This window comes from Curcuma longa, chromosome 2 (genome assembly GCF_044706935.1).
Source record: "Curcuma longa cultivar G26 ecotype Majalengka, Jawa Barat chromosome 2, ITB_CL_G26_1.1, whole genome shotgun sequence".
NCBI classification, from domain to species: domain Eukaryota; kingdom Viridiplantae; phylum Streptophyta; class Magnoliopsida; order Zingiberales; family Zingiberaceae; genus Curcuma; species Curcuma longa.
In genome coordinates this window covers 15,486,855-15,509,495 of record NC_133862.1, presented here as the reverse complement: position 1 = coordinate 15,509,495, position 22,641 = coordinate 15,486,855, and the positions used below count along the sequence as shown (strand labels likewise).

The 22,641-nt window shown below is 37.0% G+C and overlaps 2 protein-coding genes and 1 pseudogene across 2 annotated transcripts; 1 reads left to right on the top strand and 2 right to left on the bottom strand.

Annotated features, from left to right (window-relative positions):
* LOC141821708 (protein FAR-RED IMPAIRED RESPONSE 1-like) overlaps nucleotides 1–759 on the bottom strand; it is a 906-nt pseudogene extending 147 nt beyond the window's left edge.
* Nucleotides 760–4,054: 3,295 nt separating this feature from the next.
* Nucleotides 4,055–5,135, bottom strand: LOC141821707 (uncharacterized). The gene is made up of 6 exons (XM_074709060.1): nucleotides 5,044–5,135; nucleotides 4,758–4,958; nucleotides 4,562–4,669; nucleotides 4,416–4,485; nucleotides 4,237–4,344; nucleotides 4,055–4,135 (listed from the first exon to the last, which is right to left on the bottom strand). The coding sequence occupies exons 1-6, from the start codon at nucleotides 5,133–5,135 to the stop codon at nucleotides 4,055–4,057; spliced, it is 660 nt and encodes a 219-aa protein (XP_074565161.1).
* Nucleotides 5,136–9,121: 3,986 nt separating this feature from the next.
* Nucleotides 9,122–18,998, top strand: LOC141821990 (DDB1- and CUL4-associated factor homolog 1-like; the record flags this gene model as incomplete). The annotated part of the gene is given in 13 exon segments (XM_074709392.1): nucleotides 9,122–9,398; nucleotides 12,745–12,826; nucleotides 12,942–13,058; nucleotides 13,161–13,336; nucleotides 13,427–14,315; nucleotides 14,387–14,484; nucleotides 14,588–15,008; nucleotides 15,142–15,741; nucleotides 15,833–16,012; nucleotides 16,117–16,632; nucleotides 16,833–16,943; nucleotides 17,177–17,295; nucleotides 17,381–18,998. Coding segments are annotated over 13 exon segments (5,121 nt in total), but the record flags the coding sequence as incomplete, so codon positions are not given.
* Between the last annotated feature and the right edge of the window lie 3,643 nt (nucleotides 18,999–22,641).

Here is a 22,641-nt window from a genome sequence, read left to right as displayed (position 1 = left end):
ATACTGACGTTTAATGTCTTTGTGCCATCGTTCCAAAATATACTTTTCTTGAACTCTAGTGACATTTGTTTTGATAAGAATAGAAAACATATGTCTACACGAAATTCCTCGAAACTCAAAGAGACGACACAAATATTTCATCTCACAGTCCACCTCATTATATTGTACCAACAATGAAACATCTTTTGGAGTTGCTCTCTCTTTTTCCAATACAATTTCCACCACTTCATATAAGATAGTTGACCCTTCTTGCTTCACAAAGGAAGTGCTACAAAACATCAAACTCCTGATTTCATCCTGAAACAACTTGAATATCTTATTAGTATAAACACTTTGAAATTGCTTTTCAATTGGATGACCATTAATAACTGAAATAATTGAATTGAAAGATACAAAATCAGAATTATTTTTCTTTTTAATCTTGCTTTTCAAAGCGTTGTCATACTGTTCAACAAACTGCTTCAAAGTTATTTTTGAATGAACATAACCATCAAAAAAGGCATTCATACTCTCACTTCTTTGACTTGTTGACATCTCTGCCCAAAATTTATCTTTCACATACATAGACATCCACTTATGACGACAACCCCATAAAGAACTCAACTAATCATTGTTCTCCAAATTAAAATCTTCAATCAATTTTTTTCAATTGCTATCACATTCTTCAGAAGTTAAAGAATTATAAACAATATTTTTTATATTTTTCTTTATCAACTTATAGTTGACATGACTACCAAACTTGACTGGTATTTTGTTCATTATATGCCAAAGACATAAGCGATGATGAGAGTCTGGAAATACCTCAAGAATTGCAATTTCTATGGCTTTGCACTGATCCATAATAATACCTCGTGGAGCTCATCCTCTCATGCACGCTAACCATGATTTAAATAACCAAATGAATGTTTCAGAGTCTTCTCTAGATATTAAGCCACAACCAAGTAACAAGAATTCACCATGATGATTTACTCCAACAAATGGAGCAAATGACATATCATAACTATTGGTGAGATATGTAGTATCAAATGTAATGACATTAGAAAAATACTCATATGAAGCCCTACATCTAGCATCAGCCTAAAATATATTTCTTATATGACAATCTTCATCTCACTACAACAAAAACAGTCATAGACATCGGTGGAAAACCGATGTCTATGAGAAAAGCGACTGATGTCTATGAAGGCGTTGTAAAAGGTCTGACATTTTAGACATCGGTTTTTAACCGATGTAATACCACTCAACGACATCGGTTTGTAACCGATGTCAAACCGATGTAATATCACTCAACGACATCGGTTTCGCAACGGTGTAAAACTGATGTAATATCTATTTAACATCAATTTAACAACGGTTTTCAACCGATGTAATATCATAACAACATCGGTTTCGCAACGGTGTAAAACCGATGTAATATCTGTTCAACATCAATTTAACAACGGTTTTCGACCGATGTAATATCACAACGACATCGGTGTCGCAACGGTGTAAAACCGATGTAATATCTATTTAACATCAATTTAACAACGGTTTTCAACCGATGTAATATCACAACGACATCGGTTTCGCAACGGTTTAAAACCGATGTAATATCTGTTCAACATCAATTTAACAACGGTTTTCAACCGATGTAATATCACAACGACATCGGTTTCGCAACGGTTTAAAGCCGATGTAATATCTGTTCAACATCAATTTAACAACGGTTTTCGACCGATGTAATATCACAACGACATCGGTTTCGCAACGGTGTAAAACCGATGTAATATATGTTTAACATCAATTTTAACAACGGTTTTCGACCGATGTAATATCACTTTTTTTTTTTATGTTGTTTGTAAATTATGATCGAGCAAGATGACAAAATTATCATAATATATAAATTCATCAAACAAATCACAAATACAAAAGCACCTCAATATTTACAAATAATCTTCCGCAACATATTACATTGTTTTCATCCTCCTCAACATTTACAAATAACCTTTTGACTGCTGTACTACAAATCCAAAAGGGAGAAGTAAACAAAATCTCCATATAAGAGTTCTTCCACGCTCAACATCAACAAGAACTCGTCTAACTGAAATCAAGAGAACATAGATAAGATATTGCCAGTGAATGAACTGAAATCACAGATCACTATTGGGGCAATCAGAATTCAGAAGATTGACAGATCAGGCATTGAAGGAAGCACCAGAATTCAGCATATCCAGATCATAGAACTTGCAGGTGCAGCAGAATTCAGCATATCCAGATCATAGAACTTGCAGGTGCAGAGCATATCCAGATCAGAATTCAGAAAAACGGTACCACAAGCCTGAAAAACGGTATTACCCATTGGGGCAGTAGCAGGTGCAGCAGCAGCTTCGGATACCACAAGCCTTTGGCACTTGCAGCAGCAGCAACGGCACTTGCAGCAGCAGCAACTGGCACTTGCAGCAGCAGCAACGGCACTTGCAGCAGCAGCAACTGGCACTTGCAGCAGCAGCAACGGCACTTGCAGCAGCAGCAACGGCACTTGCAGCAGCAGCTTCGGATACCACAAGCCTTTGGAGTGAACTGGCACTTGCAGCAGCAGCAACGGCCAAATGCCATGCCTGATAAGAGAACCAATAAGATACTCGATATCTACTTTCAGAGAGGCAACAATTAGCATATACAGATGATAGAGGCAATTAGATGATAACCTTGAGCGAAGCTGGGAGGTTGTACCAAACAGATACATGAAAACAAACACCATTGGCTAAGTAAAATGCAACCGGCAAAAACACTAAGTAAAATATTCATTTACACATGCAAACTGATTAAATTTAGAAAGGAATACCAGCTTGGTAAGTTTAATTTGATTGCACACAAAAAGATACAAAATTCTTTACAGCCAAGGCCATGTCCAACAGTTGGAAGGGCAAAATCATCTCCCAACAAGCTATACTGACAAGCAAAAGCTACATTAAGTGAATGAACTCTAAATGCAATTAACAATAGCTTTTTGGTAACGAACTGAGTTTGATCATATTGTTGCATAGGCTTCCACAAGCTCATCGTTATAATCATTCCATCTTCTTCTTTATGCAGCTGAATGGCCAAACATGTCACCTGACTTTTCCAAGACAGTTGAAACATACACAAACATACCTGATGCATTATATCAACTGAGTTATGAAGTTACATTAAGAATTTTGGATACTAAATTCAATTAACAAGTGACTTTAAACGTACCAGAACAAACCAACATATCATTTTAAAAAAAAATAACTCACTTCTTTTGCCTCATCAAAGCCAATAAGTTCGACCTCATAGATAAGGTCTGCCATAGGAGGTACATTTGGGAATGAAAAACTTCCCTATTTGCAGCTGAATGATGCACAAACATACCTGACAAAGCAAGAAGCCGTGAATGATGCACAAACATACCTGATGCAGTTTCCTTCCATCAGTTTCCTTCCATCATCCTCTTGGTTTATTTGTTTCCTTATCTGTGACCAAACGTACCTGACAAAGCAACATTATCATAAAGCAAAATATCCTCAAGCGGCAGAACTAGGCACCCATGCCCTCAATAGCCGTGCTCACCTTAACAGGTGTACAGGTTCATCATGCCAAATGCATCAACACCATACAGAACAAGTATACAGAACAATCTGGGCAGAACTAGCATATGTTGAAAATAGTAATGCAATGGAAACCAAAAATGTATAAACAATGATACTGTCGTTATCCTCCCTTTTAAACCAAAAATAGTAATGCAATCTGGACATTCTTATACTGTCGTTATCCTCCCTTTTAAAGCAAAAATGGAAACCAAAAATCTGGGCAGAACTAGCATATGGGCAGAACTAAAGTAGCTTGCATTTTAAAGCTGAACAGGCATACAATTCCTTAAACAGTTGATCAGTAGCTACAATTCCTTAAACAGTTGATCAGCAGCAGCCTTCACGTATAAACCAGTGCTGCAGAAATGTAATCCGAAACTTCAATGCTGCAGAAATGTAATCCGAAACTAACATATTAACCCGAAACTACAACGTTTTCAAAATTCGAATACCTTTCCTACTCAAATGTAATCTAGCATGCATTCAGCCCACTCGGATCGCACTTCATTAATTTCAACCAATGTGTACTTAAGATTTGTAAACTGTAAAAATACATAAATAATATATTAGTAAAACTACATACTAAACATTTCTAGTTTAGTTGCTCACAAAGATACAAAGTAATCTATATGGAAGATATTACCAGTGATGGAAGTGATTCCTTGTCGCCAACTCCAAAATTTTCAATTATATCTTTCATATATCGCATGATATAAAAACCACATTGCTTCGCATCCGGTTGTCGAGGAGCCTATGTTAAAACTATGTATTTAAATAACTCATTCGAGGATAGTGAAACAGTTGCTAATCACAAGGGCATACCTTGACAACTTCCCATGTTGGTTGTTTTTTCCCTTTCCTTCCCGCCTCCGCATTATACAATGTCAAGGCCCTTCATGCATATAAGAGTTTATTATAAGAAAAGAACATGTTTCAACAAAGTTAAGAAAAGAACCTAAAAAACTTACATGTTGACCACATATTTCCAATCTTGATCATAGATGCGGTGTCTAAGAGGATCCAACAAATAAACAATCTCCTTTTCAACATTGATCATAGTTAAAATCCAGTGGAAACTACTCAAAGAGATATAATTAGTGCATGCAATCGCACAAGTTCTCAAAATATGCAAGTGAGAGTGATATACATGTTATTCTTACTCACCCAATGTTGCATGGCACAACCACCAATTGGCCAGTTGAGGTACCAATTAGCCTACTAGATAAGTAAGAAGCCCTTTTATTCAACTGTTCTTGGATGAAATCTATATTTTGATTTTTTGATGGGACATACTCCACAGGCACTGGATCCACCAATTTGAAATCCTTCAGTATCATCTTTTCCTGCATCTTTCTATATAGATGCCTACAATTGAAAATTAACCCAAAAAAATTAGGAAATCTAAGTTAATGAAACACATATATAAAGTACAATATAATTGAAAGCATACCACATATACACAACTATGCAAGTGTCTGTAATAGGCATCAATTCACAAAAAGGAAATATGTCATCGCAGTTAACATGGACTGTACGCTCCATGCCAAATACGTCAGGATCTAATTCCAAAATCACATTCTCTGTTTCGTCAAGGCGCTGAAAATAACTATATAATATGTGTAAGGGTCTTGGCACATTAGATAATTGCAACTTGGATTTCTCTTTTCTATCGCCAACTTTTTCCTTCTTAGTCTTCTACATATGTAGATGCACACATATATATTAGATATGTGACATACTTGTTAAAAAAAAAATAAAATGCCAGAAGACACCCAACTAATTATGAATTAGTGCACATAGACAGACACTTGAAAAGAACAAAATAGTTTAGTAATTTTTGAACAAACCAGAGAGCAGCGGCGAAAGCGAAGGACAGCGGCGAAAGCGGAGGGCAGAGGCGCGAACGGCAGTAGTGAAAGCGAAGGGCAGCGGCACGAACGGCAGTAGTGAAAGCGCAGGGCAGCGGCACGAACGGCAGAAGTGAAAGCGCAGGGCAGCGGCGCGAACGGCAGTGGCGAAAGCGAAGGGCAGCGTCGTGGAGAGCGGCGAACACCGAACGGAAGTGGAGAGCGGCAGGCGAACACCGAACGGGAGTGGAGAGCGGTGAACGGCGAATGAGGGTTTAGAGAATCGGGTGAATAGGCGAAGAGGAGCGGTAGCGGCGAACACCGAAGGTAGTGGAGAGCGGCGAACGGCGAATGATGGTTTTCGGGTTAGAGAATAGCGAAGAGGAGCGGTAGCGGCGAACACCGAAGGGAGTGAGCGGCGAATGGCGAATGAGGGTTTAGAATCGGGTTAGAGAATAGCGAAGAGGAGCGGTAGCGCCGAAGAGGAGCGGTAGAATAGGGTTTAGATTAAGGAAATAGGGTATAAAGAAAATAAGATTTATCATTATAAATAATTTTATATAATATTTTAATTAAAAATATAATCTTTTTTAATAGATATCGTTAAATATTATTTATAATGATATTTTAAATTATATATCATTAAAAAAAATATCATTTTCCAATAGTGATAGTAATAATTAAAATAAATTGATAAAATAGAGTCAAAGATATAAAAGGGATAACTTAGCAAAAAAATTAATACAAAGGGCGGTGTCTGTCGATTGAGAAGGGGAGGAAGTGGAGACGAAGGTCTTCTGTGGAGTTGAGGGGGAACGCGTAGGTGGCGGTCTCCTTGAAGACGCGGCGGTGGCGGTGTGGTTGAAGACGCGTCTAGGGTTTACAAGGGGTTAAGTCGCGGCCGGGTGAAGTGTTGGAAGCGTAGGTAATAGGAAGAAAGGGAGAGAGGGAAAGATAAAATCTAAATATACAACGGTTTTAAATTGTTATTATAGCTTTAAAAACCGTTGTTGAAAGCGCAAATAGACACCGGTTTTAAATTGTTGTTATAACTTCAAAAACCGTTGTTGAAATCACAAATCGACAACGGTTTTCAAACCGTTGTCGTAGTCTTCAAAAACCGTTGTTAAAAGCGCACATAGATAACGGTTTAAAACCGTTGTTGTATCCTCCAAAAACTGTTGTCGTAGTCTCCAATCAACCTCTCAAAGACAACGAAAATATACAACGGTTTTAAATTGTTGTTATAGCTTCCAAAACCGTTGTTGAAAGCGCAAATAGACATCGGTTTTAAAATGTTGTTATAGCTTCCAAAACCGTTGTTGAAAGCGCAAATAGACAACGGTTTTTAAACCGTTGTCGTAGTCTTCAAAAACCGTTGTTGAAAGCGCACATAGACATCGGTTTTTAAAACCGTTGTTGTAGCCTCCAAAAATCGTTGTCGTAGGCTCTAACCGATGTCTCAAAGACATCGGTTTTTGTTAAAACCGTTGTTAAAAAGTAAAAGACATCGGTTTTGCCATAAAACCGATGTCTTTTGAGTGTTGTTAAAGACCGATTTTCTTGTAGTGCAATTTCCTTACTACTTGACAAATCACCTAATGCTTGTAAATCACTATCATTCAATGACACACATGATTCAATCATTATTAGTTCCATGATAATTTTATGACCTAAATTCAAACAAGGAGAATTTAATTTTAATTAGTGAACTTGTATCATAATATGAATACAAGACTTGTATCAGAATATGAGTAAGAGCACTGGAAACACTTGAATGAAATAATAAGCATCACAATTTCCATCTCTGCGGCAGCTTGGACCTATAGCAATTAGGGCACACGTGGTTACTTGCTCGATCGATTGGAGGAGTCGAGGAAGAGGGAAGAAGCGAAGCCTCAGGCCGACGGCAGTCGCGTTGGAGGAGGAAGAAGGTGCGGCGACGGCGATCGTGTTGGAGGAGGAAGAAGGTGGGCTGCGACAGTCACGTTGGAGGAGGAAGAAGGTGGGCTGCGACGGACGCAGAGGCGGGAAAAGAGGGCGTTGGAGGAGGAAGAAGGTGGGCTACGGCGGGCGCAGAGGAGGAAAAAGGGCGCGTTGGAGGAGGAAGAAGGTGGGCTGCGGCAGTCACGTTGGAGGAGGAAGAAGGTGGGTTGTGGCAGTTGCGTTGGAGGAGGAAGAAGGTGGGCTGCGGCGAGCGCAAAGGAGGGAAAAGGGTTTCGGGCATAGAGGAAGGAAAAATTTCGACGGGCGCATAAGAGGAAGAAGGGTTTCTTTCTCTTCGTCCTAATCCGCAACAGCAAAAAAAAGAACTCCCCCGTGGCATGGCATACGTGGACTGCCACGTATCTCATGTTATGTTTCCTGCTAAAATTTCATGCAACGTATCATTTTTGTTATAAATAATAATCTTAAACCACATATTATATAAACAAATAAATTTATATTACCAAACTTAATAAACAATCGAACAAACTTAAAATATAAACCAAACTCAAACTTATAAAAAAAATCAAAGATTATTCTCCAAGCGATTTTTTTTTGTGGATTTGATCCTTTACTCTTTTATAATAATCTACTACGTATCAATTCAGCTACGCCCGGGAAATGTCAAATATTTAATTAACTTTATACTATTTGAATTTCACTCATCCATCAATGTTGACTCGCTTAAATTTCACCCATTATTTTTGTAATGTAAATGTTAATTATTCTACCACTATAGACTTATCAGTGTAAATAACATAATATCAATCTAATTTAAATCTTTATTAAATATGTAATATAATGTTCAACTCGATGACCTAAACATGATGGCATCAAGATTCAAAAAGCTTGCGTTGTGTATATAGCCGTCAATTTGAATTAGGTCCATCGGATTAGTCTGTCTCGTTAAGTAATTTAAACGGATTGAGTTATAATTTTATCAATTTATTTTAAAATGAATTCAGATGGGTTAACCCGTCTAGGCCCGCAACTCACGTGGATTGACCCGTGGCGGACTTAGATTGACCTGCAAATTGAGAAAAGTTATTTATTTATTTTAAAATTTAAAATTAAAATAGAAAACTCAATAAATTAGTGGGTTTGATCCATTTAAATTATAATTTAAATTTAAAAATAACAATTTAAATTTAAAAATTACAATTTAAATTTAAAAATTTCAACTTAATCAATTTAAATTATAATTCAAATTTAAAATTTTTAAAATTTTTTATTTTTTTTAACAAACCCATAGATTGATCCGTCTAACCCATGATTCATCTTAAGTTGGGTTAGATTAAAAATTTTTTAATTTATCAAGTTGATGAATTAACTCATCCTGCTACATGATGAGTCCGTCGTAGATTAACCTATTCCATCATAAATTGATTTGTTTGATAACTCCCGTTGCTGTGTACGTACTTCAGCGCCGAAACCTCATCGTTAATTTTTTTTTTCAAAAAAAGTTCCGGTAGACTGGTCGACCGCTATGTTCGAAGCTTGATCCGGTTCAACTAGATCGATCTCAGCCTTCCATTTCCAACCGGGGCGTCCCGAACTAAATCTGAACCACCCGCAGACGGTCTGGCTTTGCCCTGGCGAATGGTTTGGAAAAACTAGGTTTTACAAATTCATAAGCTGGAGGACATCGACCCTTTTGGTTTCTCCCCCGATACCTCGCTCCCGTGCCTTCGCGGAGCTGTAGACAGGCTTCTGCCGCGATCGATTCCTCGCCGTCTCTCGCGATCTCCGCAACCACCGTGGAAGGGGGAATCGCATCGATGGAGGAGGAGCGGGCGGCGGCGGCGGCGGCGGCGGATCCGCCTGCGGAAGCGCCTAAGGCGGACGGGAAGGAGGACGACGCGATCCTCGCTCGAGCGCAGAAGCTGATATCCAAGATTGTCGATACACAGGTCAACCCCAACCCTAGGCACCTCCATGCGCTGGCCACGATTCTTGAGGCCCAGGAATCCAGGTGCCCTTTTGCCTTATCATTGATATTGATTCGGATACTCATTAGTCGGTTCTAGAGTTTCACTTTTTGTTCACTGGCTCGTTTATTTGCATGTGCTTTCTCTTCTTTTCCTTCCATTGGTCTTGCTTTGCGTGAAAAGTTTGTTGTGTTTACCGCAGAAATTATATTGATAGTTAGCCGTTCAATAAGCGTGTTATAATAACTGTCCTTGCAAGTATTTATTTTATACTAAGAAGTTTGCAGGAGTTGTTTTCGTGGTTGAGTATGATCTCAATTTTACAGAATTAATCCGTTCTTTTCATCATCTAGTTTTCAGAAAGGAAAACCACCATTTATTGCGTACTGTCGCTGGGACTTTGGAGTTTTGTATTAAATATTTCTCCTATTTAGTGCGCTGAAACACAATGTGCTGTTCCCTCATACGAAGCACATGCAATGACTTCTAATCACCCATTTGTATAATCAGACAATTACTTAATTCCAAGAAGCAAGTGCTTGTTCAATTTAGTTCCACAATGCACTTAATGAGGTTCTCATGATACATGATGTTTCCATAGGATGCTTGAAATTATAGTCGAATTACATTTTATTTTTGTCCTGTGGGAAGCCAACAAGAGGATGCTAGAGGAACATTAGATCTAAGTGATATGCAGCTATGGAAACAATAAAAATTATGGATTTTAGCTGTTGGTGATATTGGATAATTGATTAGCTTTTTTGTTTCCCCCAGTCGCAATATGTTGTTCTGTTGCTATTTGGTGATACCTTGCATTTTATCTTTTCATTTGTGTTGAAGAATAAATCTCTAGCTAATCTTAAAAAAGTAACCTTGTTACATTTTATGGCAACACATTCACATTCTATGCTCCTTTCTCTTACCTATACATATCACTCCGTACAATTTGGTTGAAACAATATGCTGTGCTTTTGGTACATGATTCTTATTAGCGTTTAATAATGAAACTGTAAAGAATATTGGCATTTAATAATAGAATTGTAAATCATATTGTTGTAATTTCATAATATAACTGCAGGCATATTAAGATGGAATATGTCCATAAACATTCTCCATTGATACTTACTGGACAAGAAATCTTTCTTGAACTTCTGAAGAATGTAAATAAAAATTTCAAGTGAGTTATCTCAATGCTGAAATTAAGTAAATCAGCACTAACAAGGATGCCCTAGGGCGTAAAATTCTTGTACTTACAGACTATGCTCTTTTCTCGACCACTGTATAACTTCATCAACAACAATAAATCCGAGTCCCAACTATTTGTGGTTTGTTATATAGATCTTATTCTACCTCTAATAGCTCTCTTCAGTGCAAATGATCCTCTAATGTACCCTACAGTTCAAAATTGGCTTTCCTCCTTGCAAGTAGACCAGGGTCTAGCATACCTCATATTCATTGAAATCCTCACCTTAAGTTATCTTCAGCTCTCCTCTTACTCTGGACTTCTACATTAACCTGACATTTTCACCATCTGAGAGTTACTTGCAATGCTTGAATTCAGATAAGAAACATTAAAATTTCTAATCTTATTGGATTTGGCATTTGTTTTGAGTAACTAGCATCAAACAAAATTAATTATGCTCAAGCTTCAATCATCACAACATGCTTGACATAGCAGAAATTTGTGGAATAAGCTGTGTTTTAGGGAATGGTTCTTAGGTGAAATGTCTAGGATAAACATTGTGGTCTAGCTGTGCTTCCAAGTTCCAACCATGAAGATCGATATTAAATTTCAGTTATTATAATTTACTGCAGATCTTTTCCTTTTCTAATACAATATGCTTGTATAACTTTTGAAATTTTAGGATTATAAGAATTGCAGATTTTTCCTGGTCCAGTTTAGGTGCATTTCTTTCTGGAATAATGAAGTTTGAATTCTCTAGATGTTTACTGCCTATAATAGGCAGAATGGATTTGTAATTTAAATTTCGATCTGATTCAGGACCACTAGTAGAATTAATCCTGTTATTGCCATAACAATTATTATGGTTGTTGTTTGACTGAAGTTCTAGGAACTGGCTTCACTGAAGTAAGTGCTAGGGAGTCTCAAATTGACTAATCTAGAAGAGTGTGATAAAGAGGGTAAAGGGAAATTGAAATGGATGAGGTATAAAGGTTGCTTAAAACTTTTCCTTGGTATGAAGAATACATTTGTACTTTAGACTTCCATTAGATTCAAGATAACTTGTTAGAATTAACTTTCCTGTTGCAATATCAACTTTTATGATTGTTGTCTTGATTAAAGTTCTAGGATTTCACTTCTCTAAGTAACAGCTAAGGAGTCTCAAGACTCAATACCTAGAAAAGAATGACAAAGAGGGTAAAGATAACTTTGATGATGAATGTAGAGTGTGAAGACATGGGGATTTTTTCCCCTTTATGAGAAACTTATATCTCTACATGTGAGTAGATTTGTAGAAATTTTGCAAACCTTTGCATGATTTTCGAATTGATAAAAAGAAGGGATCGATTTGTTAGCATTCAGTCTTATGAAATTAAGACCAAGGAATATGAGTGCAACTTTAATTAATGTTAAAGTCAGCTTATAAATGAGGGTAATTGTAATATTTTTTAATCATATAAAACAAAATATTAGGTAAATGAAATAGTAGAAGGATCAGCTGGCATCAAGTTATCCTTTTCTGTTCCTTGTTAAGCTATTTATATGTTGCCATTTATTGACTAAGTTATTCATTAAACAAAACAACTCAAATCATACCCTCTTGTCCCAAAACAGATTCTAATAACTTAGGTAATTTCTTTTATCATGATGACTCAAGGACAGATGAAGAATAAGATATACAGCTGCCATACCTTTTATCCCTTTGTCCTTGCTTCTGTACAGGCATACACCATCTTCTGACTTTAAGTACAGAATCTTAATTGGTCATGATCAGTTGACTATTATATTCTATTTGTTATTGTGGCCTTTGACTAAATATAGCATACCTAAATTTGATGATAAGATATCCCGAAGCACTGAAAATAAGTTCAACTACGAGTTGATGGTAGAGATCAGCCAAGAGCTTGTCTTTGATGAAAATAAATACATAAGACAAAGCAGCTATTTTTCTTTCGTATTGTTTTTGGAAGGGGAGTCTTGGCGCAATAGTAAAGTTGTTGTCGTGTAACCTTGTGGTCATGGGTTTGAGTCGTTGAAATAGTCTCTTGCAATGCAGGGTAAGGCTGTATACAATAGACCCAATGTGGTCCGACCCTTCTTCAGGACTCTGCGTTAGTGGGAGCTTTGTGCACCGGACTGCCCTTTTATTGTTTTCTTTATATTTCTCTTTTATAATTAACTCATTCTATTGCCTACTCTTTATTTAGATATCTTGAGGAAACTGCAAATTCACCTTTCAACAACATTAGGTCATCTCACAACATTGGAAGGTTGGGTAACTTAGTTCAGGCAAGTATTCTGCAGTCTTTTTTGTACTCATTCTTTTAGACTGTTTTGCTTGTGGAGAAGGGTAAAAGATATTTTTCTATTTTGGGATGAGTATTTTCCTGTCATTTTGTTTCAGGATAGTGATGAATTTTATGACTTAATATCATCCAAATTCCTGACGGAAAGTGTATATTCGCTGAGTATACGTACTGCTGCTGCTAGGTTGTTAATTAGCTGTTCTTCCTGTTGGATGGTGAGCTTGTTATTCCTTTTTGTGAAACTTCTCTGTTTGAGTCAGATTGAATTAGGACAACCTTGCTTACTTTGTTTTCAAATTGCTTTTCTATGAGTCCAGTATCCACATGTTTTTGAGGATGCAGTGCTTGACAATGTCAAACGTTGGGTCATTATGGATATGGTAGTTTCTGATGATAATTGCATTTGGAAACGTGAACTGGGAGAGGATATGCCAACTGATTCTGAGATGCTGAGGACTTATTCTACTGGACTTCTTGCTTTATCTTTGGCTGGGTAGGTCACTTTCTCCCACCTGTCCCTCCCTCCCTCCCTCCCTCCTGCTCCTCCTACTCTGGAGTTTGATGTGATTTTTTTTTTGAGCAGTTGCAGTCAGGTAGTGGAAGATATGCTGACATCGGAATTGTCAGCAAAGCTCATGCGATATCTGCGCACGCGACACTTTGGCGACTCTAACTCTTGTATTGCCGAGACTAACCATCCTTCATCTCCTAGTTCCATCAGAGCAAGAGATGAAACTAGAGGTAGATCTCGCTTGGGGAGTTCAAGGATTGGTGACCAGAGGCTATCAGCTAAACCAGACACCGATAAATATGCTGATAGGGACGATGAAACTAAACAAGGTCAAGGAGATCATTCTTGGGGCGATGGAAGTGAATCACAGAAATCTGTACTAACTGATTCTTCATCAGAGTTGGTCAGTGCCAACAATTTGATTGAGGAATCTCCAGGTGCTACTGCTGATGGAAGGCAGAAGATAAATTCAGGGCCTAGAAATTTAAAATCTAGGGACAAGTGTTCTCCTGGATCATCTATCCTATGCGTTGACGCTGATGATAAGGGTGTGAATGGAACTTGTACAGTAAACCATGGATTGCCAAAGAGTGAAGTCAATGCAAGGATTACTGAAGTTACTCCAGAAAATGATAACAGTCCATCTCCATCTTGTAGAGCACACTTAGAAGGAACCAGTCAACCTTCTAGGGAAAGAAACTTTAGTCAACAGGATGACAATGGAAATGTAGTTATTGCAAAAGATAACTCAGACATGCTTGACTGTAATGATTCCATCATTGAAGAGGATAATGATGAACGATTACAAGATTGTATTGTTGGCAAAAGGGACATATCTAACATGGTGAAAAAAGCATTAAGAGCTGCTGAAGCTGAAGCCAGAATGGCTAATGCTCCTATGGAAGCAATAAAAGCAGCTGGTGATGCAGCAGCTGAACTTGTCAAGACCGCTGCTATGGAGGTAAGTAAATTCATGCATTCTCATTCATTTCCTTATCCTATATATGTTAACAGCTACATGCTGCCATTTAGGCATGGAAAAGCACGAATGATGAAGAAGCTGCAGTTCTGTCTGCATCTCAAGCTGCATCTACTGTTGTCGAAGCTGCTTTGACAACTGAGTTTTCACAGTATGCTAATCCATACTCATCCAAAACACTGGAAAATATACATAGAGGAAAACCTTTATTCTCTCTTTCTTTTTTCCTAATTTATTTGCTTTCCCAATCTTAGGAATGCGAGTCGAGTAACCAATGGAATGATGGAAAAGCCTCTTGAAGCCAAAGAGGAGGTTGATAGAGAAAATTTCACTATATGGGAGACCGAGCATCTTGCAAGGCTGAGAGACAAATACTCCATTCAGTGCCTGGAATATTTGGGGGAATATGTCGAAGCTCTAGGACCCATTCTACATGAAAAGGGTGTAGATGTCTGCCTTGCACTCTTACAACGCAGCTGTAAAGATCGCGAGGCTTCTCCTGAACTCCTATTGCTGCCTGAAGTCCTCAAGCTGATATGTGCCTTGGCTGCACACAGGAAATTTGCTGCCTTATTTGTTGATCGGGGAGGAATACAGAAACTTCTCTCTGTTCGCAGGGATATACATACATTTTTTGGTCTTTCTTCATGCTTGTTTACCATTGGTTCCCTTCAGGTGATAAGAATATATTCAATTAGTAATAAAATATATTCAAGTAGCAAATAAGATTATTGTGGTTCTAATGAGAATTTCATATTGCTAAGAAATATGAAAATTTTACAATGCTTATTGGGATGTGTGTTTGTAGGCTATTATGGAACGTGTTTGTGCTCTGCCATGCGCTGTGGTGCATCAGGTGGTTGAGTTAGCTTTTCAGCTACTGGAATGTGCTCAAGATCTAGCAAGGAAAAATGCAGCCATATTTTTTGCTGCTGCATTTGTCTTCAGAGCAATTCTGGATTCCTTTGATTCACAAGAAGGCCTTCAGAAAATGTTAAATATTTTGCATACTGCGTCATCTGTTAGATCTGGTGGGAACTCTGGTGCTTTAGGTGTACCTAATGCATCTGCAAGAAATGATCGATCACCTGGTGAAGTTCTGACTTCATCAGAAAAGCAGATTGCTTATCACACTTGTGTTGCACTGCGTCAGTATTTTAGGGCCCATCTTATGCTTCTTGTGGATTCACTTCGCCCAAATAAAAGTAGTCGTGGTATAGCTAGAAGTAACTCAAATGCAAGGGCTGCCTATAAGCCACTCGACATCAGCAACGAAGCCATGGATTCTGTTTTTCTTCAAATACAGCGGGACAGAAAGCTTGGCCCTACATTTGTTAGAACCCGTTGGGCAGTTGTGGATAAGTTCTTAGCCTTTAACGGCCATATAACAATGTTAGAGTTGTGTCTGGTAATAATAATCATCTTTCTCCACATAGTACCCAACACAATCTATCCCTAGCTATACAAATAAAATTCTGATATTTTGCATATTTCTACAGGCCCCATCTGTTGATCGCTATCTTCATGATTTAGCTCAATATGCTTTAGGTGTTCTCCATATTGTCACTTTGGTAAAAGATAGTCGTAAACTAATTATAAATGCTTCTTTGAGCAATAACCGAGTGGGCATGTCAGTTATTCTTGATGCAGCTAATGGTGTTGGTTATGTTGATCCTGAGGTATAACTAGCTCTATTCCAGAATACTTTTTCAATGTGATTCCTTTTGTGTACCATACTTTGCTGAGAATGAACATTTTCTTAACTCTGATGTTTGTTTTTCAGGTGATTCATCCAGCCTTGAATGTGCTAGTAAATCTTGTATGTCCACCTCCTTCAATCAGCAACAAACTTTCTGTGGCAGCCCAAGGTCAGCAGCCTGTTTCAGTTCAAACATGGAATGGTCCTTCAGAAAATAGAGAGAAGCATTATGAAAGGAATAACTCAGACAATGTTGCTGCATTTGCTGTCCAGAATGAGATGCGGGAGAGAAATGCAGAACCTGGTTCTAGCTCAAATACCCCTGCACCTGTTATGTCTGCAGGAGTGGTTGGTGACCGAAGGATATCTTTAGGATCTGGATATGGGTCTGCTGGCCTTGCTGCTCAGTTGGAACAAGGATATCATCAGGCTAGGGAGGCTGTTCGAGCAAACAATGGCATAAAAATTCTGTTGCATCTTCTGAACCCTCGGATGATTACACCTGCGGCTGCTCTTGACTGCATCAGAGCTTTAGCATGTCGTGTATTGCTTGGTTTAGCAAGAGATGAATCAATTGCACACATATTAACAAATCTGCAGGTTGTGAACTTGCTATATGAAATTTATTTTGTGGTGCTTGAAATAAAAATTCACGCCCTTGATGCACCTCTAATTTGTTTAAAGATTCATTCTTTGTTAGCAGCACTTTGAATGATCGTTTTTCTTTTGGTTTTATTATCTGAACCAGACGAAAATTTACCATCTCTTCAAGCTGTTCTCAACCTTCCTTTATATTTCAGGTCGGTAAGAAGCTTTCAGAACTTATTCGAGATTTGAGCAGCCAAGTATCTGGAACTGGACAATCAAGGTGGCAGTCTGAATTGATTCAAGTTTCTGTTGAGTTGATTGCAGTAAGTTACAAATGACAGTTTTTTTTTTCTTTAACATCTTCATGTTAGCAATATTCCTAGTTTCCATTATTATTTTTCATAATGTGCTAACTCAGGACCTCAAGGATATGCATGGAGCTTGGGCTACTTTAATGAATCCTTGATAATAGTCACTTTACTTTGTGTTGTCTCATAAACCATGATTTTGTTGTGATCTCTCTGATTCTAATTTGTGTATTTGCAAATAATGGTAGATTGTAACAAATTCTGGGCGTGCAAGCACCTTGGCAGCCACTGACGCTGCTGCTCCTACACTCAGGCGCTTTGAAAGAGCAGCAATAGCTGCAGCAACTCCTATAACTTATCACTCCAGGTTTTCAATTATAGACATGCATGCTTATTTAAGAATCTGCTTTTGATATATATTATATTTAATCATATGGCTTAGTTGTGTGCAGAGAGCTGTTACTGCTGATACATGAACATCTACTAGCATCTGGTTTAACTGCTACAGCTGCCTTGCTACAGAAGGAAGCTGACTTGACACCTTTGCCATCATTAGGAACACCAGCACCACCATTACATCAAACAAATATCCAGGAAACTACGTCTGTGCAATTTCAGTGGCCGTCTGGTCGTGCACCTGGTGGATTCCTTTTTGATTTTACCAAGGTAGCTTCTCAAGATGATGAAACTTGTTTAAAGTCCAATTTGGCTTTTAGTTCTTTGAAAAGGAAACAGTCCAGGTATGCTTCCAAGTCCTCCCACGGGAAAGGCCAACTTTCATCACATGCATCATCCAATGTTAGAGCATCTAGTCTTTCAAAAGCAACCGCACTTTGTAGTGGAGCAGAAACTCCATCTGTTTCATTTCCCAAAGCTACTTCAGAAACAGAAGTGCCACTTAGAACACCAATTTGTTTACCAATGAAAAGGAAACATTTGGAGTTGAAGAACTCTTCAGATGCAACACCAGCTAAACGTCCTGCAATAATGGACCCATCTTCTCAATCTCCATTATTTCAGACACCATATTCTTGTAGGAAGAATTTTCTGCCAATGGACACTGGAAGCTTATCCCCCTTTGTATATCAGAGTCCAGGAGAACCATTCAGCAGAACATCAGCCAACAACATTATTGGAGATACACCAGATGACATTCGATATCAGATCACACCTGGAATGCCATTGACATCTATTCCTCAATCTGGCCCTCCTGGTAACTCACAATTAGGAAACACTGAAAGGATGACACTTGACTCATTAGTGGTACAATATCTGAAGCATCAACATCGACAGTGCCCAGCGCCTATTACCACTTTGCCTCCACTTCCTCTTTTGCAACCACATGTCTGTCCAGAACCTAGCCATAGCTTGCGTGCACCTGCAAATGTAACAGCACGTGTTAGTAACCGAGAGTTCAGGAAGCAATATGGTGGGGTTTTTGCTCATCGTAATGACCGTCAATATATATACAGTAGATACAGACACTGTCGCACTTGCCGTGATGAAACTGCACTTCTAACATCTCTTACTTTCCTTGGGGACTCTTCACGTATTGCAACAGGGAGCCATTCTGGTGAAGTAAAGATATTTGATTCAAACAGTGGCAATTTATTAGAGAGTCAGACCTGCCACCAGAGTTCTATTACACTGCTTCAATCAGCCTTATCTGGAGGAAACCACTTAGTTCTCTCTTCTTCCTTGCATGATGTCAAGCTGTGGGATGCTTCATCCATATTAGGAGATCCTTTGCATACATTTGAAAGTTGCAAAGCTGCTCGCTTTAGTCATTTAGGTACCAGCTTTGCAGCCTTATCATCAGAAGCATCGCGCCGAGAGGTTTTTCTATATGATGTGCAAACTTTCACACAGGAGTTGAAGCTTTCTGATAACCGAAGCTTCCAGTCAGGTACAGTTCGAGGGCATGCCCAATCACTTATACACTTTAGCCCTATGGATACGATGTTACTATGGAATGGAACTTTGTGGGATAGGAGAACTTCACATGCAATTCATCGGTTTGAACAGTTTACTGATTATGGTGGAGGTGGATTTCATCCTGCTGGAAATGAGGTAACAGTCGATATTCAATATGTTGCATTGGTCCTTTAACAATTTCTGGTGCTAATTATTTCCAGACACTTATCAAATTAGATAACAAGAAATACTTTTATAATCCCTGCATTGATTTCCTTTTTCCTTATATCATCGTCAAGCTGGTTATCCTAACTATTTGGGGCTAGCTATATATGAAACTTATCCATTTATTGAGCTCTATGCAAGGAAATATTATATTTTCTTTGGTCTCTGTTTACCCCTTATACTTTTCACTTTAATAAATTCAGTCCTTGTCACTATAGTATCTTTTCATTGTCTTTCAACATTTCATACCATCTCAACTGATTTTCTCATTTTATCATCAATTAGAGCTAACTGCTGTCAAATGTTAATATTTTTTTTTTGTTTTTTGTTTCTGGTATACTTTATGCATTCATCTTACCATTGCCATCTTTGTTACATTAACTTTTTGACTTGTCATTTTCTAATAGTCCAATACCGTGATCCTTAAAAGTAGAACTAGTTTTAGCATAGTCATAATATTTCCTTTAAACTTAAAAGGAACAAGGTGATCACACAAGACTTTAGGAACTCCCTCTCATTTCACCTATACATTGTTATCCTAGTATCTTATTAAATAATAAATTCAAGATACTCTTGAATCACAGGGTTTCATATTCATCCACCTTAACTATTCCCTATTTTTTTTTGCTATTACCAAAATCACATTTCATATGTTTTGTTTTGTTATACTTAACCTAAAACCTTTAGTTTCTAAAGTATTTTGTATGTTAAGTTTCAAATTCTATTTACTTATTCTGATTGATTGACACAATTTTGTTTGCAAATAACATACACCATTTGTCTTCAATATTTGGTTGGTTCATCCATTATTAATGTAAAAGTAGGAATTTAGAGTTAGCCCTTTGTGTAAATCTACTGCTAGGAAAATCATTTATCACACTTTTGTAGCTCTTTTACCAGTAATAACATTTTAATTCATGTATTTTATCATACCAACATAAATACTAGCTATTTCTTTTTTCGCCCCCAACAATCACCACAATAGTTGTTGACATATTTTATCAAAAAATTTCTCTAAATTGATAAAAATTATATGCAATTTTTCTCTCTAATTTTTCATTACTGGTCATATCAAATAAATAACACCAAAACACCAATGTTTGATGCCTTGATGTTTGGTCATACGCACATGGAAGTGTGTGCATGGTAGGGAATGCATACTAAATTGAATCAATAGAGTCATGGAATGTAAAGTTGAAACAGCCGTATTCCACCATACACCACAAGCTTAATAGGTGCAATAATTTCCATCAAGTTTAAGTTAAATTTGAAGGAGATGTTCTCTAGATTGGGTATTATATTTGTTACATTCAGAGATTCTTTTATGTTGCTCTGTTTCATTTGTATTCTCTAATGTATAAATTTTTAAGTTTGTATATGTAAAACCTAAGCAAAATTTTCTATTCTTAATAACTTATTTTATGCTAGTATCTATATAAATTCTAGGAAGAAATGATATTCTTGTCAACTTTTTTGATAATCTCCCCTACTAGTGAAAATTTGGATTGATGTGTTTAATTATGATCTGTCAACCTTGCTATACCTCCTGCCAAGTCACTTTTTATTTATCTGAAATTGATTTCCATTTTGATTGCATGGATAACTTCTTTGATGTTTTTTTATCATGATTTCTAAATTATGAAAGAGCCATTGAAATTTATACTTGCATGCTAATGATTTTTGGTAAATTTTGTTTAATGAAAATGGTGTATGCTACACCAATTGTTTTTTCCTTTTCTTCATTGTTAATTACTAAATCCTCCTTTTTTCAATACAATTGCTTATTATCTCGCTAAGCCAGAGTTGATGTGAAGAGCACTAGTGACTGCCTATGGAAATAATGATATTATTGTAATTGTGATATATTTTGGAAATAAATATAACTATATATGAATAATGCGAATCACTTACAGGGTGAGATAAATCTCCTCAAGAAAAGAGAATTAAAAGAGTGTCTAGTACATGTGTGCATTTAAGTGTCTAATATGATTATTTTGTCTTTTTATACATGATCAATATGTTCAACAGGGGTGTCAATGTACATTGGTATAGAAGGGTAGTTGTGGAGTTGAAGTATCGGACTAAAAGGCTAAGACTCCAGATTCTTGTAAGTCCTAATGCTTAGGTAGGAATACGGGTGGGCGCAAATGGTTTCTGGTCTGGTTTTAAGATAAAACCCTATCTGAATCGATTTCAATGAGTACAAAAAAATCTCAGTACTCAAACCTAGTTTTATCATTAATCCTCCATCCCAAAACTCTTGTATGGTGTTTTGGGTTTCCCTTTTTTCTGAAAATACCCTAGATATTTGAATAATTTTATATTTTGATCTTCTCGACCACTTTGTGAGGGTCATGGAAGTTGTTGCTAAGATCTTGGGTTCAAATTCACCTTCATCAAATGGGAGTGCTTGAGGAATTACAATTAATGAACTGCATCATATCATTTCCACTATTTGATTTTTATTGCTTTCTTTGATGGAAGTAGTATTTATTATTCACTTAGTCGTCACTTATTTGCACTTATGGAATTTCTTTTCCTGCTGCATACTTCTTTCCAAGTAAGATTAACTTTAAAAATTGGAAATTGTACCACAACTTTATAAAAATTGTTCTATTTGCTTAGGAGGCACACACGATGAAAACACAAGATTGCAGAATTAAGTTCTTTTGCTAATGATATCTTGTTCGACAGCTTCTAGTTGAATAATAAATTTGATATATATATTTAAAGCTAGCTTGTTTAATTACTTACAGGTCATCTTGGCTATTCTATTGATTCCTTTTCTCATTAATGTAACCACATCTTTTATATTTCGTTTCTATTGATTCCTTTCTGATTGCTGTAACCACATATTATACATTTCATTTCTGTTTTACTTGTGGTAAAACCTTGAATTTAATTTTATTGTGCTTCTTAATCAAAAATAATATTGTCTGCAAATAACATTATAACAGATAGTAACCTATGCCAAAGAGCTTTATTTTTTATCTAATATCAACAGCTAGACTTAGATTGGATGTTTGATGTAAACTTATGGCTATCATTGAAGCTAAACGAAGCGCCTTCTTTAATTATAAAAAACTTGCCATGCGAACTAGGGACGCGCCATGTGCACGTGTTCAAGTACGGGTTTTCTTTTTTCTTTTTCCTTTAATAAAACAACCTTAAAATTTTCATATTTCTAATTTTTATCCTTAAAATGTTTTCTTTCCATATATTTCTCATTTCTAAAATACCTCCATCCTCACTTCCTCTTCCTTTCATAAATTTTAATCAAAATGTTTATTAAATATTATAATATTGCATAATGAATAGTTATAATAATTCAAGCGAATTATAAATTCCACGTACAAATGTAAAAAGCAAATCAAAGATTAATAGTGTGGTTAATTATATAAATGTATATACAACATAAATTTTTTAAAAAAGTGCACGTAAACTAATATTGAGATAGATGGTGGTTTGTCTTCTTCATAATGTTTAACTGTAATTTCTCAATTTACCTTCATGGAGCTTAGGGATGGCAATTAGATCCGGACTCGATGGGGAAACCGTTCCTCGAACCCATTTT

What these genes read in the sequence shown, in the direction of transcription:
- LOC141821707 (XM_074709060.1), bottom strand. Translation starts at nt 5,135, where the DNA reads ATGGAGCGTACAGTCCATGTTAACTGCGATGACATATTTCCTTTTTGT. An exon ending in GTTGTGCCATGCAACATTGG is followed by an intron (nt 4,670 to 4,757) that starts GTGAGTAAGAAT and finishes CTCTTTGAGTAG; the next exon opens with TTTCCACTGGATTTTAACTA. An exon ending in CAACATGGGAAGTTGTCAAG is followed by an intron (nt 4,345 to 4,415) that starts GTATGCCCTTGT and finishes GTTTTAACATAG; the next exon opens with GCTCCTCGACAACCGGATGC.